Here is a 19,345-nt window from a genome sequence, read left to right as displayed (position 1 = left end):
CTGGAACCGGTCTCCGGGGGCAGAAATGCTTTCAAGCGTGCCAATCCGAGTTGTGAAACACCTACGATAAGAGTTCAAACGGCATGCGCACGCACTAATTAGTACCAAATTCGAATACCATTTTTCGTGCAAAAAAACTGCGGAATACATTAATAGAATGTAAGAAAGTAGACATTTAAATTTATTCCTTTCTGGGTGGATGACCGCGTAATATTTAAATATTTATCCTTGTTTATCGACAAGGTATTTTTTTTAATTAATGATTTGGTGATAAAAACTATTCAATTTTCCATGTAAAACATTTCGCAGCACCAATTAAAGAAGCTACACTCGCGGACGGGCATATTTTTTAGAAAAAAAAGAACGGATATTACATGGTTGGGCTACTAACCTGTTCGGTACCCAATGAGTTTAAACGATTGTATTTTTGCAACAATAATAGGCAAATTTTGACATTGAAACTATAATAATCTAATACTTGTACCCAATTCAATGATACACACCTCACATTGTAGGCACCGCGGCTTGAAAAGAGAATAAGCTGAAGGACGATGTTAAGCTAATCAAGTGGTAATGTTATTTTCAATTAACTATGTGAACACTATTCAACACACAACTACCCTAAAATTCTGCTGTGGGAACAAAGCAGTTATCACTTTCGTCGTATAGGAAGTTGATCATCAATAGAAAAAGAACTTTTCTAAATAAGAGAATTCCACTTTCATCTACAGAAAAGAATTTATAGCTTGTTTCCTGTGACTCGTCAATCAAGAACTATAAACTTCTATAAAAATGTGAATTATTGAGACCAACAGTACCGATTAAGCAACAGTTTATTTGATGATTTATATTACTTAACAGATAATTTCATGTAAATACTACCTAAAGGTGATGGTCACTACTGTTATTATGATATTTAATTATCATAAATGATAATAATTATAGAATAAGTTCTGTAGACTGAAAATTATCGAATTAAACTAATTAGGTATAATCTGAAGATGAGTGTATGCAAAAACCGCAATTCACAGTACGGCGGCTTCCAGTTAGGCCAAATTTAGATAAACAAATAATAAAAATGAAAATAAATTTCGGAAAACTATCCAAACATAATTAAGGATTTGTTTACTTTATGAAAAGATTAAATAATTATGAAGTTGCACTGTTTTTTATTTCTGGTTTTTACTCGAGCTACTCAATAACTTTTGATATGTCACTTCTTTGGACCGCAGATTAACTTAGCACGGATCATTATTATTAACATTAAATAACAATTAACCCAAATAAAAATAAAATGAATTAAAAACGTGGCAAAATTTAACTTGTTGTTTGCGGTGTCAAGAATGATCATTACAAATAGATGAATAAATAAAAATACGACCAGAGTAAAATAATATTTGAACTCATTTCTCTATTCTTAAATCAGATCATATTATTTTATGATTGGGTGTTAAACTTTTACTGCCCCAGACAATAATTGTGATTTTACAAGCAAGTTAAGGTTACCATTAAACTTATCAACTATGAAGAACTAAAAAATAAAATACGTAATATATTAGATAACATAAATTAAAGAATCTAAATCCTTAAAATTTCACATATTTTTTAACATTCTACGGGTACATGATTTTAATTTGTTTAAACCATAAAGACGAAGCTCAGGGTGATTCCGTATCATCACAACCGAGTTTTGACTTTAAAAAAAATCATATTTCTCTGAACTGCTACCTATCTTATCACTTTTTATGTTAAAGGACACTTGAAGAAGACCTATATCATAAACACATACTAAACATAAATCTTTAAAAGGCACCTTTCAATAGTTAGTAGGTAATAAAAAAATCGTTTACATAAAGATAATAGACGTGCGCGAAAATAATAAAATAGGATTTCCACAATAAAAAGTCGCTTATTTAGTTTGTAATTAATTCTTTTCAAACCTCTGCATTTATTTGTCCCCCAAAAATTGAAAACTGCAGTTTCCATTAGAAGAAGAAAATGTACAGTTGTAATTTAATTGCCTACAAGAAAAGTAATTCAAAATGTATACACTACTTCCTCTTCAGCGTTTCGCATATGATCCTCTTCAGTTCATGCTTTAAGCGCTAAAGCCACATATGTTCCTATTTTTTGCCCACCAAAGTAAAAACCCGGCAACGAAGGCCATGGCAATTGACACATTGCATGGCTACAATACCAATGTTTATCTTGAATGAAAATTAATGTTTTTATAAAGACATGGGAGAATAATTCTCCATTTACCTACCCATTCAAATCATTAAATCGGATAAGATTTGCACTTTTTTTTTGAAACGACAAATTATTATTAATGGACTTGAACATCAGACACAGTCTTAGTCACAAATGATGATTTAACAAAAAATTTCAGTGTTCTTACAAGATGACATCACAATATTTTGGCAAAAACCTTTTTAATACGTACATTGAAATAACTCTTGATGGTGATGTGTTTAATAAATTATGTACAAGCAGTCAAAACATAAAATCACCGATAAGATTGATGATTCTCCAATGAAATAAAATGTAAGGAAAGACTTGAGATGGTGGGCATATTATAAGGTGGTGTTCGATAACTAGGTGTAACATGAAAGTGTCTCGTCTGTAAAAATACCCAATTAATTATGTAGTAATTAATTAGGAGTGAGTTGAGTTTAATTTCACATTTCACATCGAGTGTAAGGCGAAATTCTGGCTAAAAAGTGTAGCTTCATTTGAACAAAAAGAAAATCTCTACGAGATGTAATTCAATTATTATTTCTGGAAAATCCAGTGGGTCTGACGAATTAAGACATTTTCTACAATTTTTGCTTCCAAAACTATTCCAATTACACCTTGTATGGCGTAATGTGTATTTTTACATGTCCGGTATATCACTTTTGATGTAAATTTCACCACATACTTTCTAAAAAGTCCCTTTATCCAGTAAAACGAGTTAAAATCAGAACTCTTTTAGATTACCGGTTAAGGAAGGTTCTGTTTCAATTGGAAGAATGAATCGGAATTGGCAATTGCATTTTTTGGTATCTATGGTCAAACCGAAACTAGTGAGTTAGCACAATTGTAAGCAATTTAATGACAGTGAAATCAAAATTAGAAAATCACGCCTTACAAAATAAAAGACGGTGAAATAATCAGAAAAAAATGATCAGCTTTCGAGTTAGTACCATCAGAACATTAACAGAAATTGTCTTTACACTTCATTTCACTGTCATTTAAAAAACTCCTATGCAGTTAAAAATCCGCTTAAAATCCACCGAGACGCCAACAAGTAGCGCTCCGTTAATCAACAGGTGGTGTTGCGACTCTTCGTTATCGCAGGACAAAAAGCACGTTAATGGCAATTCCAAAAAATTTCAAAAAACTGTCGATAAGATAACCGCGTAATCCATGGATGTTCAAGAGGAACTCGTCTAACGTCGTACCGTTCATATAAACATGCTGCCTCCACAATTGTTGGTACTGTGTCCACCGGTCGTCCTGGGCCTGAACGTGGGTGAGCGTGCCCTGCATGACACCTACGGGCACTTGGTGAGGTCCAACTCCGGGAGCAGATGGCGGCGGCGGCAACTGGTACTCCATTCTTTGTGCTTCCTTCACCGGTACCACAAAACTCATGTTATAACATGCTAACTGCAGTCCGGCACTACCGTAACACTAAGCTGAGCGCTCTTCTACGAGCCGGAAGAGCAACTGGACATGAAGCAGGGCCTGCAGAGTCCGTGCTGAGTGAATGGGCGGTCGGTGCGGGTGGGGGACACTCTCAGTTTCGCAAATGCCGGAAACTACCGGCACTCTCTGCAATTGTTTGTTGTTGTTCTTTCTCTGTTTGGCTTCCCGTTACGCCGTTATCACTCTGATTAATTCGACGATTGTTGCAGAACTGCAAGATGACGCGAAGAAGCGCCGGCGATTCTCATAGACTCGCTTTTGGCGATTGTTTCCGGGACGTTCGAGGACCGGAGGAGCACTTTCACTTTGTCCGAATTTACCGAATCTCGTTCTCAGGCCTTAATTAATCCATGTAAGATTACATAAGACCTCATTAAGAAAAATTACTTTTCGTTCCGATTTTTCGTAATGTGCTTACTAACCCATCAACGAATTTCACGGAAAACAAACACTCCTTATTTGAACACTTCAATGAATATTTTTTTAAGTGACATCATTTTATTTTGTCTGAAAAGTACAACGCAGATCACCGCTTACTGAACCTGCTTTTTGTCGATTAGCAGAGTCAAACAAAAAGTGAAAATAATAAGAAAGTCACTTGGCGAAGTTTATAAGAAGTCGTGATTCGTTATAAGGACCACGAATTCTGTGAGTTATGGCCTTTGAATTTTAGAAACTCGTGACAGTAGTCTATACAATGAATTTACAAAGACTAGTACTAAGTTTAAACTTCTATTTCGATTCATTAATCTAATAGTCCTACCCTAGGTAGGTACTAAAAAATTACATTACATTTTTTTTTAATTCAATGTAAAAATGTCAATTCCGTCTTTTGTATGACACTGCTCCTACGAAATTTTCAACAGCAGAAAATACAATTTTTTAAAGCTAAGTATAAAATTATGTATTTTTACCACTTGTAAGCTGAGTATGAATAAAATTGATACAAATAAAAAACGCCAAATTGGGAAATCTTTAATTTTTCCACATTTAAATATGTAATTAAAACAAAAATCTAGCATTTATAATAGATAAATGTATCATGTTTAACTTGGGTGGTCTTCGCACGTTGTCCGATTTATCTAAAATTTTATCAAATAAAATATGAAAGTGCATAGTAGGTGTTTACATCCAATTAGCTCAAAAGTCGGATCCCACTAAAATAATTAAAATTCCTCCGAAGACAAAAACGCAAACGACAGCTGACTTAACATAAATTAATCAGAAATCTTAAAAAATTCTTAAATCATTATGGAGACAATTTCTCTTCCTATGCCCAGTAACAAAGGAGATATCTGATCAGATTCGAACATCTACTTTGTTATTTTAATAGTCTTCGGGGAAATACTCAAGGTCAATCCATTTTAAAACCATTAAACATGAATAAGTAAATCGAAAAAATAAATAATCATTATTAACCCATTGTTAAGAAAAATAATGAAATTTGGACGGATCCAAAAAACTGTTGCATGTTCTCCGATATAATAAACTAGAGTGTCCCCTTGTGAGTTCAAAACAATTTATCGAATAGGTAGCCAACAAAAAATTTAATATTATGAGTGGTTCATAAAGCAGATTGAACTGAAAGAAATAGCCATGATAGGGTCCTCACAAGGGAAACTATGATGATGAATCTATTAGGAAAATGAAATTATCTTTGTAAAATGCGGCTTGATTACCATAAAGCGCGCGCTGCTTTCCGTTAAGAAAATTTCAGTGTTATAGGCTTATGAATTATTAAAAAGTGAAGCAATGATCTCAATACTATAAACTTCGCAATCGTGATAAAACAGAAGATGATACTACACACGTCTTTGAAACGTGTTTGAGATGGCTGCTTGCAAGGTCACCTGCACGGTCAGAATAAAAATCGCCTAACAACAGTTTTATAAATATGTAACAATCCATTATTTACTATAAGTCACAGTGGGCTTTATAATTTTTAATGTCCACCAGTCAGAGATGGATAACAACAATAATGACAGCTAAAAATATGCATTATTGAGTATGTACTCGTATAAAGCCATTAAAACGTCACAGAAATAAACTGAAATTAATTTCGGAACGCATGCGAGCTCCAGTTTTTTTTTTTTTTTTGATTGAAGAGACATCAATAATACCTTGGCAATAAGGAGGTCGTGTCGAACCAGGAGAATGACTTCCTGGGTTAGTGTAGTAAGAAGGTACCCACTGTCTTGTTTGATTCCATCCAGAGTACGGTGCTCCGGAATCTTCATAGTATTGTGGTCGACTTTGGTAGTCGTTAGGAGGTGCGCTCATTGTAATGTATCCATAACTATCCCGAGGCCAAACTAAATGCGAAATTTTCGAAGCAATGTTCAAAATCGTCAGTAAGTCACGAAATTGCAAATGTTTTTCCGGGGAAAGTAACCGGCGGGTTTGATGACTAACTCACACGGTTAGGTTCTAGAGGAAGACAGAAACTGTTGTTAGATTAAGAAGAAAAAGAAAAATTTCCACATTTAATAATTTCAATTATGGAATATCTTCTTTCTTTTGTCACTTCAAGAAAGATGAATTTTATGTTACCAATCGTCTTGAGCTACTTTAATTTACTCGATCTAGGGCGTTCTACCTCCTACTGGAGTTAATAAAGAGATAGTGCCTCAAACGAATAAACTAATAAGCCTTTGTTGAAAAAATGTTGGCAGACATTTAATTAACTTTGATTTCGCCTTTGAAGCAAGTTTTTAAGTTTATGGTTGTGGTTGTTTAATGATGAATTGTGACTTCAATGGGCAACCTCGAAATTAACTAGACAACATTTTTTTCAAAGAGATGGATGGGATGGTGGAAATAAACATAAATAATATGATTCTTTAAAAATGGAAATATGTATAAGCTAGTGATGCCCACGGGACGAAAAAGACGAAATTAAACCTAAAATATTCAATTAAGGATTATGAATTTCCAAATTTTTCATTTTACAAGTTTTCAACATTGTTCAGTTTTTGGAGAATTTCTTGATTTTTTTGGTAAAATTTTCATCACTCCTCGAAATATGTATTCACAGTGGCATGTTTCAAAACTAGTAAGAGTAGTAAATTTCCAACTATTTCTATGATCTACTCCTCTAATTTAACATAAATTAGAATTGGATCCAACAAATGGTCTAAAAAATGTAAAAACTTATGTATCGCCACACTTAATAAAAAATTACTCCTAATAAATACGTACCTTCCTACTTTTGAAAAAATACAAACTACTTACTTTATCTTACAACTGGTTTTCTATCAACATAAATATAACAATGTGGTCGTCACGCGATCTATAAAACATAACATTCATTACCACTTTATTATAATTTTTTTCAAAAGAACAGGAATTTTTAGAAATGACATTTCCAGATTGTTACTGATTTTTTAATGTAATTCTATTCACTACCCTCTATCATTTTCCATTTAAATCAGATTAGTATTCAAAAACCTGATGACTCTGCCCACCAGTTAATTACTTTACAGCCACATATACCCATTTTTGTCATAATGGAATTTAAAACCGACATAGATAAAGTAGAAACTTCATGAACATTTCCATCCCCAACTTATATTTTCCTTAACCATAGTTGATACAAGGTAAGTATGAAAACTATGAAAAAACAAAAACTATTAAGCAAATGGAACCAATGACCGATTGAAAAACAAAGAAAATTTAGGATGTTACAACCCCGTTTGCTTAAAAAAAATTTCACAAACGATTTTTGTCGAAACTTGTAGCACAAAAAATTACTCGTGAAAACACTACCGAAATTGCAGGCTTATCAGCAGGCACTGAATACAAAGACATGCCTCCAGGTGAGAAGAGGCTGGGGGTGCAAACACACCAGATCACACGTGGACGTTCGATTCACGCAGCTTGCAACGTGCCCGGACCCGTGTCCGCTGAAGTCGCTAGCTGCGGAAAGTTCTTGCTTCTATATTTAATATTTACAAATGCATTCATGTCTATTCTATACTAATGGTATTGTGGACGCTGCATACAAAATTTACAAGATTAATGCACTCTTTAATACATTGCCAGCGTTTGATGTAACGAAAACATGTCACGTGTAAAGATAGGAAGACTTTAAAGTACGGATATTTTAGTGAAGAATTCACCTTGAAAAGTTTAATGCGTTTCGGAAAGGTATACATTCGGAATAATGAACTAGTGTTTGTTCAATTCGGAAAAATAGAGACCGATTGAATTGTGGAGCGGCGCAAATTTTCTCTTACACCTCATTCATATTCTGCAACATATGCAACAGTCCCACGAGATTAGACAACTAACATGTGAAAACTGATTCACACATTCTAATTCACTTTTCTCCATAACATATTCTTTACCAGGAAAACATTTGAATAACTCATAATAAAAGTGTTTCTTTTTCAATTTCGTCAAAAATAAATATCCTGCAGTTCCCAAAACCACCTGCCCTGAACTTTCAACATTTCATTTTTTCTGACATTCTTAACTTTATGTATGCACTATAGATATCTACAGAAAAACGCAAGAAAGATCATGTCAGATAAAGAAATATTAAACCAGCAATTAATTACATCAGCAGTACAAGTGTCTTTGTCTCCCACTGTTTCTTGATAAAACAGAACAGGTGCCAATGGCTATTTTTTTCTGATATGTCACACTTGCGCTTTACATACTTTATTCGAAAAGGATTAATAATAATGATTACAATAATTATTCGTGCATAACTTTGCATTAAATACAACAGTCGAGTAAATGCTCTACTTTTTTGCGCTCGTTAAGATAGAACAAGTTCATTTTTACAACAATTAATTCCTACATATACATATATTCAGCATTTCTTTCTGACAATAAAAGTGAAAGTTTCCGCTACGTAGGCGTCTGCTGAAAAGGTAGACTCGAACCAACCACGTACAGAACATGCTTTTAAAAATACACTTTCATAGAAAGCTTGAAATTTTGACATTTAGACACATGTTCTTTTAGATTCAACACAATGCAAAACTTGGAGACATTGTTTAAACCAACGAATTAAAAGCTCTAATGTCACTTCCTTGTCAACATCCTCACTCGAATGGAGATCCATTTTCACCAAAAATATTCACATAAAGCGCATCCATTTGACTGTTAATTAAGTGTTAATATAAAGAGAAAGACTTTTCTAAGCTTCAGATGAACACCGATAACGTGAAAAATCGTCTGTTTTTAAAAATTGTGCGGTTCCACTGAACGTATAATTAAATTACTAAATTTTAAACGCACTTTCTATTTCGAAGCGCAGGTTTGGAAGGCGAGTGTGTCTTAATTACCTAAAATTTCGTGAAGTGGGGACGAGTAAATCGCACCACCAAAAATTGAAACGTAACAGTCTGATAAATCAACATAAATTTGTAATAAATAATATTATAACGGGGAAGTGAAAGTAACGGAATCAAGGAACCTTAAAATTGTGATAATTTATTTAAAAGCAGACTTCGGAAATGTGGGCGGTCTCAACGTGTCTTACAACAATAGTCGACAATTTATTTGCTGCTCAAAGCTATGCTATTTACACTATTATTTCCATAAAAGCACGTCAACATTTTGAGATAGATTTTCTCTCAGTGACAAACTTTGAAAAACAAAGAAAATTTCCGTTCCGCATGTGTAAACATAGATGCGTCCAGTTTCTCCGAGCTCCAAGGCACAGAAAATGAAATCGTTAACAAACTGGTAAATTAAAAAAACGCGTAAAACCAAAGAAAATTGTATCAAATTCACCCCCATCAGTAACCCAATTCCTTCAGTTAGTCTACCTGATTAAAATCAATGTAAATTAAAAATACTTGCTACGTTTATGGTGAAAGATCAATGGTCACATGTTCGACATCGTGTTTACTAAACTCACGTGGACTAAGGTGCAACGCTTGCCAGGTAACTATGACAACAACATAGAAGTTGGACTTGTGCAGTTTAAAAAAAAAAAATCTGTTTTCTGGAAACTTCGTTAATTTTTTTCTTTCGGATCGGTGGAGAAAAACAATGATTTTGTTCTAATTTACAGAAGAATTTCTTGGAAGTTTACTGCAAAAATCTGTTAGACGTAGGCAACTCTAACAACAGATGCGTATGGAAAAATGTATAAGTTTTGAAGGCGTCAATGTATTATCATAATCTGATTGTTTAATTTTGATATTTTCCATGTGAGCATAATTAATAAAAAATGAAAATGTAAGATTGACAATTTATTGATTAATTAATTACACCTAATTTCGAAAACAATAATAACAATTACATATTTATATTAATTTTTATTGATCATATTCAAAAATAAAACCAAAACTTCTTAGAGCCGGTGCGCGCTATACCTTCAATCGAATTTAGGACCAAATTTATCTCTTAAAATTAATTAGTTAAGCCCAGTTTATGCTTCCACTGATCAACTAGCCTCATCTTCTTTATCTCACCGTTTTTTAATACTAGATTTTACAACTATCGAATTTTTTAAAATGAATTCCTTCAAATCAACACAACAGGATTGAACGATAGAGGAAGCTTCAGCTTAATGTTGCAGCGTCTAGTTTTTATCTTTAAAACTGATAAAACGTTTAACCACACGCGTCAAATTCCATTGTTTGGCTGTGTGGGCTAATAAGTCAATAAAATTTTCCTACGCTTTAAAGGCTTGCACATTTTTTGTTCACGGAAACGTTGTAATAACAAGTGCAGCTAATTACAATTCCGTCTGGTAGCTTCAATTCGCTCCGATATTTAACAAGCAATTATGTATGCAAAATTTTGATTAATTGCGCACTAGCTGATAGTCCTGTCAGAATCCATAAATTGATTATTGTACATGTCGTCGGGTTATTTTTAATACATTAAAATAAACATTTTGTATAATGAGTTCTCGTTTTCGACATCATAAATTTGGCGTCCTACTTCTTGTAAATCATTTTTTTGAAATTTTGCAAACTAATATTAAGCAACGTGGCTAATTTATGAATGATTAAAAATTTGTTTTGGTGCTTGTGTTAAACAAACAAGACGGTTGTTTTATTTCTATTCAATCTGGTCTATAGAAAGTGAAATAAGGACAAAAAAATAGATGTGTTAAATACACAGATGTAATTTACAAGACGTCGTAAACTTTTACGTTGCGGGTGTGTAATTATAATTAAACATTGTTTAGCTACAATTGTAATATTTTGTTGTAAGTTATTATTTGTTGTTAACAAAATCTACATATGAGTCGTCACAAATTGAATGCAAAAAGTTCTAAATATCTAACATCCAACAATAGAAAAATAAAGAAGCTGTTTATTCATATTATCCTAAATTTCCGCGACGACTTTCTTATTTTATATTCCCAGATTAATATCAATGTTGGAAATTTTCCTACCGAAAGTTTCTTTGGAACATTTAAATGTAAAGTATTTCGCGGTTTGCAATTCCAACAAATGCAAAATGTCAGGAACTCATAAGCCTGCTTAGACGTATCTTGTCCAGTCCTTACCAACAATTAAAAATAGCGCTAAACAACAATAAATCGTCCACACTAAACATTTCCTAGGATAAAAACCATGACAAATTGCTTCATTTTTGAAAACAAACACGCATTCCTCTACAACAATATTTTATTCGGTTCAACATTTGGAAGTTTCAGTACAAGTTACGTTAGAACAAATAGCACAGAAAATTTATAGGACACGAAAGACGCAAGTTGAGTATTTTTTGAGTAAATGTCCTTTACGAATATTCTTCTGTGCCGCTGCCAAATTTAATTTCATTGGCATGGTCATTTCTGAGTCATTCAGCAAAAAATCAGTTTTTCACAACTCTGCTCTGTCAATATGTCAAATAAAACTACAAAGTATATCGTCCGAATACACCAAAGTGCATACCGAGACGTCTTGCATTAACAGCAGCAGATTATGTTATTTTGAGCACCGTAGCTCAGCGGAGCGACTGCCAGTGCCAGACTGCAGTTGCATTTTGTGACGTCACTGCGACAACTGCATCCAACTTACCAGGATAGCAGAAGGTGGTTCAGTAGACGGCAAGCGCAGTGCATCCGTTAATGCACTTCATGCATGCACATATGCAATAGTCATGTGATTGTTGAGCGGCATCTACAACGTTCTGCAAACACTTTCACGTTGCCACCAGTTCAACACTGTGCTTTAGTGCGAAAATTTTTGAGATATGCGCTAGTCAAAGACAGTCGAAGTGGCAGCAAAATTTTGTGGTTCTTTTTGAATTGTGAAACTTGTGATCTAAACGACTTTTTACATTTTTAGGTGGAAAAATGAGTAAAGAAAATTGCGAGTTACGGTGAAAAGGCGGCCATTTTGATCAGCTTATCAACAATGGATATTTTCAGAGAAGTGCTAGAAATTATGATGTTTCCTAATGTACAGCGCAAAAAGTTCCAAAAATAAAAGTTTAGAAGGTGAATGAACGGATTCTCCAAATGTACTACATTTTTTTAAACCTGAACTGAATTGTGACACATGGTTTTACTACTATGTTTATCCAGTTCCATAAAATGAGCAAAATAATTTGATCCAGGCAGTAAAGTCTTAAATCTGAAAATAAATACCAAAGTAAGTCTGAAAAACATCATGGAAAGCTTGAAAATTGGTGAAAGTTTGCTACTACTACTACCTGTTTTAGATAAATCATTAGAAATCATTAGCTCTGCAATAGAATAATGATTAATTTGACTTCAAGTTCGGCCTGTACGTATGATCTTGGCAGTAAAAAGAAACCCATTTTTTATCCCACGTTCTAAGACGAAGTTTATGAGTGTGAAAGTCAAAAGTCTGTAGAAGAAATCAATTTAGATATGTGGACCCCCCAGCGATTTATTAATTATGAGATACCATAATTTTACACCCAACTAATTTATTAATGAGACCACTGAAGTTAAAATTCAATAACTTTATGTATCAGATGAAGTGTGCCCGAGGAACATGTAATTATAAAAGTAGAAGCCTTTAGAAATCAGAGCATTAAGTAAATACTTAAATACAATGAACAAACCAATTAAGGTAATTTTCCATGTCGATTGAAGCGGTTCGATTTTTACATGACATATCGTGTTTCACTGTCCATCCATTTCCATATTTACATACAATTGATAATAATTTATTACCTCATGAACATGACTAACTTAACGATAAAACATGTAGGCTAAGAAGTAACACAAATTACAACTTTTCTATCAAAAGAACAAATAATGATAATAAATAAAATGCAGTTTCAACAAACTAACCAAATTGATTTTTTCTACATATTTTATCGAATGTTGAATGTAAGAAAAGCAAAATAATAAATTGTTAGCCCTCTTTACCTTCAATGAAATTCAGATATTTCACAATGTCATTTCATTTAGTAAATCAAGGTTATAGGTACCTACTTACTGGTGCTGTATCATAAAAGATTGACAAAAAATTTTTCGTAAATTTAATTAACCAAGCAAAACGGTTTACTTATAAAACTAATATTGATTTTTTGTTTAAACATTGTGGAAGCTTTCCAGTTTGAAGGCTTTAAAAATGTTAGAAATCCGTGGGTTAATGATGATTATCTCGCTCTGTACACGATGAATAAATTTTGCCTTTCTATTTCCACAAACGACTTTATTTCTTCATGATTTGTAAATTAATAGTATTCCATGTCATACATCAAACTATGTGTTTTTTCATTTCTTAAGAAAGATGCTCAGTTTTAATGATTTAAGGAAGACTGCAAGAAATTGTGGTTATTAGCTGACTTGATGCAACTTGATGGTAAAATAAATGAATGAGAAAATAAAATAAGGAACCTGACTTGCCATCATAATCAGATAATTAATTGTTAATAATTATTATCTATAATTTCTTCCATCCATAACTTATTGGATCAGCAGTTTAAATTATTTACGCCAAATACTATAAAACAATGTAACAATGTTACAACTGTTTTAATCCATTTCTTATTCTCTGATTCAAAACATCCATTACTCAAGCAATGTCGCGGTCTCTGTTTTAAAACTTTTTTAATGTGAGCCCAATTTTCTTGTCGATAATATCCAATATTGTTTTCTGCTAGAAATACCAATGAAGATCCCCGAACCATGTCAAATTGCCTGTGATAAATTTAAATTAAAGTGCATGTGTTGGATAATTGTCGGTAATAAATTTAACTACAATTTGACATGACATGGTCCACAGATCTGTCACAGAAGGAATTTCTACCAAAATAAACAGTGTTAAAATACTAGTTTCACAAGTTTTACGTCGAAAAATTAGATATGAGATTACGCCCCCTGACTACAGCATTTAATCATATTCAGGACAAATAGTATAAAAAATCAACCCGTCAAAATATTCCTGAACTATTGCCCGTTCAAAGAAGTGGAGTTACAATAAAAAAAATATCAGTAATTTGACATGATCGATTTTTTTTTCGTTTAACGATTTTGAGATGCGAGTGTTCACGAATTGGCGATGATAATAAATTTGTGATGAATGATTGGCACATCTCGGTAAAAAAAATATCACGTATTCGCACCTGATGGTCAGAATTCAAAAAGCACAAACTGTTTGCTATTGAAATACCCCTCTGTAACGGCAAATTGATAACAACTTATCTAATCTAAAATGTCTTCAAGAATACCCATTTTCTAAAAAACACGTGTCATAAACCTCCTCACATATGTCACCAAACGAATCACAATATGCAGTTAGAAATTAATTAATTATATTAATTTGACCCAAAAATGTTGAACTTGTGACATTAATTTTTTTAATAAACATAAATAACGATAACTACACTCACTGTTAAGTACTTAGCGCTTCCAACTCAATTTAGATGAAATTTATGGTCGAAATTATCACAAAATAGTAAACAATACACTGACATTAATTTGTCCGAATTGTTATTTTTGCTCACTGATGAGTGACATTGCAAGGAAAGAAACCTTCGTGACCTAATGAAGATTCAACCTTACTCCATTATCAGTATCAACCAGACAAAAAAATGCAATTAAAACACAAATATTATTCGAGGTGCAATTAAAACAGCTTAAAGATTATAAATTAATCTATGTATTTTGACTAGGTGAGTTATCTAGGAATATTATGTGAAACGCATGCATATCTTTGTTTTGTAATGTAACTGCACCTTTAATGGTAAGTATAGATTAGCACAATGTGCAACATGCGGTGCAACAGCTCCACTAAAAGAACAGGAAGAAATGCATCACAATCTTCCGCATGGTGAGCGCAGAAATGTAGAAGTGCAGAAGTTCATTGAGAGCAATATGTTATAATAGTATGTTATCGGTAATATCCTTGGCATCGAGTCAAGAATTTTCACGTGACGGTAGTCCAGTACTATCCTAATAATAGTCAGCTGACTGCGAAAACTACAGAAAACACAGATTTTAAAATATACACGTGGGCGTTCCTGAAATACTAAACTAATGTTTATCTTTGTTTTATTTATATTCACTTTTTAATTTCTGAATGGTAATAAAAGAAACGATTGATTTTTGAAGACTATATTTATGGAAGCAGCACAAATGAAGTAAACAAGCAAATCAAGAAGAAATCAGACACATGGATCTAATATCCACTTCGGGTTACTATGTTATCAGTCAGACCAATTTATTGACATGAAGAAAATCGACAATTTTATAAATAGTTTTCAGAAAATTTTCCATGTATTGCCGGGTTCAAAAGGATGCTATTTATATGTTAACAAAAAGTTGCTGAAATAAAATCGAGAATTGAACTAAAGACTAGACATTAGTAGATACATGTATCAATGTAGAGCATGTTATCGTCTTATCACGATAAGATGACACTAATTACTATCTTTAAACAGATTTTCACAATTGTGAAAATTGTATTTCTGTCTTTAAACCACCTTATAAACATGTTTACTAATAATAGCAACTTTTTATAATTATATCACGAGCAGAACTACTTATAATTATAAAATTTTGGATGACCGATAAACCTTGGTCGGTTTGATAACCTGAGTATAGTACACACTTAAGTCCAAAGTTCTGCCATTATCATAAGTGAAAAGCACTCACACATCGGAGTCCCCTCGATTAAAACGACTGCAAAAAAAGCGTGACTAAAAGATGTGATATTCATATTTCAGACCCCAGGCGTAATATCAAATAAATGAATGCTGGAAATTGTCAAGGCTTCATTAATTATCTCAATAAACATAAAAATTAACTAATGTTACAATTCTCCGAGAAGCTATCATTTCTTGAATTTCAAACTCGCCCCTAACTTTGAAAATCTTTGAAAAAATTGTTCTGACGAGCTGACCGGTTGCGTGCGAAAAATAAAAATCCGCAAAAAAAGATGATATCCTGCATTTTGAACAAAATTACAATGCGGAAAGCAAACTGGTAATTTCTTCAAAATATCCACAGAACCTATTTCTTCGGTAATAATAGTATTAAATTACAGACTAAATGACATATTAAACAGTGTTGTCGAGGATGATGACGTATTTCAGTTTACTTATTTACTTTTACAGTATGTGTTAAACGACAAACAAACACTTGTCAGCTTATCTTTTGACATAATATTCGTTTTATTCTGTGGTTTGAGGAGAGCCAAGCTAAGAGTATGATTTTTGAATGCTAAATGCATGAGAAGATGTGAAAATTCGATGGATTTCGCAATTTAATATGTAGCTTACAGTATTTTGTGTGGAGATAACTTCCATGAATGTAATCACTTGATAAAATTGTCGTTGTTACTTACGCAGAAAAAGTCTTGATAATACATCAGAGATTTTAAAGTGTTACTATCTTAAGATCGTCCTGATATTTTAGAAGTTCGAATTTTACACTCCACGACCACATTTTATCGCTTTAATTTTGTTAAAAAAACAGTTTGCATTTGTGCGATTTTAGTCAAATTGCTATTAGTTGTTATATTTTGTTTTTTACAATGTAACAGTTCTGCAACGCTGCAGTAGTCTTGCCAATTTATTTAACTTTGAGGAAGTATTTTTGGTCAGTACTAAATCGATGTTAGGACACTTCACTAACTATGTTGTTTTACCAAAAGCTATAACTCGCTTTATAGTAACGAAATTTGTTCCTTCATGTAAGTTCATAAAAATAATGGCTCATTAAAACCACTACACAATTGAAGCCGTTAAAATGATATCTATAAATACCATAATAATTACTTTAACATTTTTTTTACATAAAACACTTACGATCCCATGAAGTGGTGTAAAACGGAACCACTAAAAGTTTACTGTACAATATTGAATTAAAAAGTTATTATAAAAGGTTGCTGCTAATCTTTTATTGTAATTTTTGTTCGATTACATGCTTATTTTTGGATTTCGATGACACACCGAATAACAGGTTGAATTTTTGGCAAATAACAATACTGCAATCAAAAGTAAATGTCAAATACCTACCCCTCTATTCTGAGTAATATGTTTTTAGATACGAAATGTTTATAAAATTTGGTGGTTTTTAAATTTGTAATTTATTTTGTCAAAAAATGATCCATTTCATCGTAAAGTACAGGAAACGCTTAATGTAAAAAGCGAGCGTACACTTATAATAAATGAAGGAAGTCTTTTAATGCATCGCGTATAAAATGCAATGATCATAAATTGCAATTAGTAATAATGAAATTTAGGAAGGGACCGCACAAGGCCACTGATAAAAATTTGGACGTCAAGAACAGTAAAAATAACATGTTCATGTGCTCAGTTTTAAAATAGTTCAAACACGAGAGAAGTCGTTAGTGCTATTTATTTTAACAAGTCAATTTGACGGCTCGTACTACTTATTAACAATTCTTAAGGCAGTAATGCCAGTAATGCGATGCCGTACGCATGCGCACCGCAGGAAGAAACATGTGACTACAAATATTTAGGAAACGAAGATAATATGCGGCTACCATGTTGCTTAAAAGGCTGGGAAAAGCTCGAATTTGTCAATGAAAAGTGAATGGTGAGAGATGGGAAGCGAGTAATTCCTGCAGAAGCTGTTTTTTGCGGCTCCGACCGGAGCTGGCAGGAGCGATCGCAGGAACACCGCGCATTCGCGAAGGACATGCCATAACTCACCGTTAATTAGGGGATAGTTGTGTCCGGGGTGTCCAAGAAGGGATTTTAGACCGCTTTCGAGTAAGTTAGGTGAGCCGCGGTCCTTGTAGCTCATCTCACTGTCACTGTCACTGAAATTATAAATTGAGCGCGGAATTTTGGCGGCTTTTTTGAGTGGTGTGAACACCACTCGACACTAGATCATAAAAAAATCGACGACCGCACTAGAAGCGGACTTACTGCATAAATAACACGAGGTTCGGCCAGCGGACCACCGCAATCAATTCGTACTAAAATAGTTCGCTCCACGACGCGACATTACTGCACTCTGGCGCGTCGACTTGCTACCGCCGCTCCGGGTTACAGTCCAAGGTTGATAACGATGCTGATAATGCTGATAGAAAATTACACATGATAGCCGGCAATTAAACGATGCTGTAATACATTACAACATAACCAATCTTCGTGTCCCTGCGAGCATATCTGACATTTTTACTGCTGACGGCGCTTGCGCCCGGACTGCTGCAACCCACCTACCGACAGACAGCTGATAAACAGCAACCGGAGTTTTTCACAGATTAGGCAATCAGCAATACACCCGAAGCGCCTGGACTCTCAAAGGATTCACAACAGTAGTAAAACTCGAAAAATCTCTTTTAAAGTCCCCAAAGGAGAAAGCAGTAAAGAAGCTTTCGAAGATAGATATTTTTTGCACAAAAGCAACAACAAGCGCTTTTGAAGTCTGTTCACGAATTCAGTCTAATCCGTGTTTATCTTTCTCGAGAAATTCTGTTATTCTTTATGATTGAATATTCAAGAGCATGTTGAAAATTTATGTTTTCATTAATTCTATTTTATAAAATTTGAACAATAAACTATAATGTTCCTATTATTTTGAAGTGTTCACTAAATGAAATTCTTCGCCATTTAACAGCTGCGCTGGCAAAAATTTCCACGCTTATTAAGTTAGTCATCTTCGACTATTGCATGATTACATCAATATCCTAGATTTGCCTAATGTTATCTTATTCCACAACGGAATTTTTAATGGAATTATGAAACCTTTCAAAATTGATTTATTATGCTTAAATGCATGATTTACCACATTCACCCCTTACATTCATAAAATTTTATTTTGACAGTTACATTTGATATGCAAATTGATAAGAAATGCTGCTAAAGCATCGCATTTAAACGTAAAAGGTACATCCTAAAAATTTTCCGGAAGCACGTTTTACTGAACCTAATCTAGATGTCCTTTTCATACAAGGTAACTTTTTCAGTTTGTTTAATCGACCGAAAAGCATTCAAGTTTAGAAATGTTTATACTTTATTATTACTAGACATAAAAAAAGTTCAACCAATCAATTATTTTCTTTTCGCATATGTGCCAATAAATAAATGAGATAAAATTATCAGTGGCGGAAAAGTTCGAACCCAGTCAACAATTTCTTATTTTGATGATATAATTAGTCTCCAATTAAGTGATTTTCCTAGTTTTTAATAAGTTGCCCCTGGACATCAGAACATGTGACAATTATTGCGTATCCAACTTATTAGACATAACTAATTAATAAATTAATTTATAGATAACTGTTGA

The 19,345-nt window shown here is 33.3% G+C and overlaps 1 protein-coding gene across 5 annotated transcripts in view; it reads right to left on the bottom strand.

Moving 5' to 3' along the window:
- Pdp1 (PAR bZIP family member Pdp1) overlaps positions 1-18,252 on the bottom strand; it is a 42,980-nt gene extending 24,728 nt beyond the window's left edge. Inside the window, exons 1-2 of one of the 5 annotated variants that reach the window (XM_088029638.1) lie at positions 17,986-18,252; positions 17,767-17,876 (exon numbers count right to left, since the gene is read on the bottom strand). In XM_088029638.1, the coding sequence (XP_087885764.1) occupies positions 17,767-17,876; positions 17,986-17,990 (115 nt within the window). In that variant the 5' untranslated portion in view covers positions 17,991-18,252. Of the gene's footprint in view, positions 1-3,443; positions 3,726-5,810; positions 6,118-17,766; positions 17,877-17,985 lie in introns of those variants that run through there. The other 4 variants (XM_088029636.1, XM_088029635.1, XM_088029637.1 and 1 more) reach the window with 4 other exon arrangements.
- Between the last annotated feature and the right edge of the window lie 1,093 nt (positions 18,253-19,345).

This window comes from Gnatocerus cornutus, chromosome 2, assembly GCF_029298725.1.
Source record: "Gnatocerus cornutus isolate USDA-ARS CGAHR chromosome 2, icGnaCorn1.1, whole genome shotgun sequence".
Taxonomy (NCBI): domain Eukaryota; kingdom Metazoa; phylum Arthropoda; class Insecta; order Coleoptera; family Tenebrionidae; genus Gnatocerus; species Gnatocerus cornutus.
The sequence above is the reverse complement of the archived record's forward strand: the minus strand, read 5'-3'. Positions and strand labels throughout refer to the sequence as shown.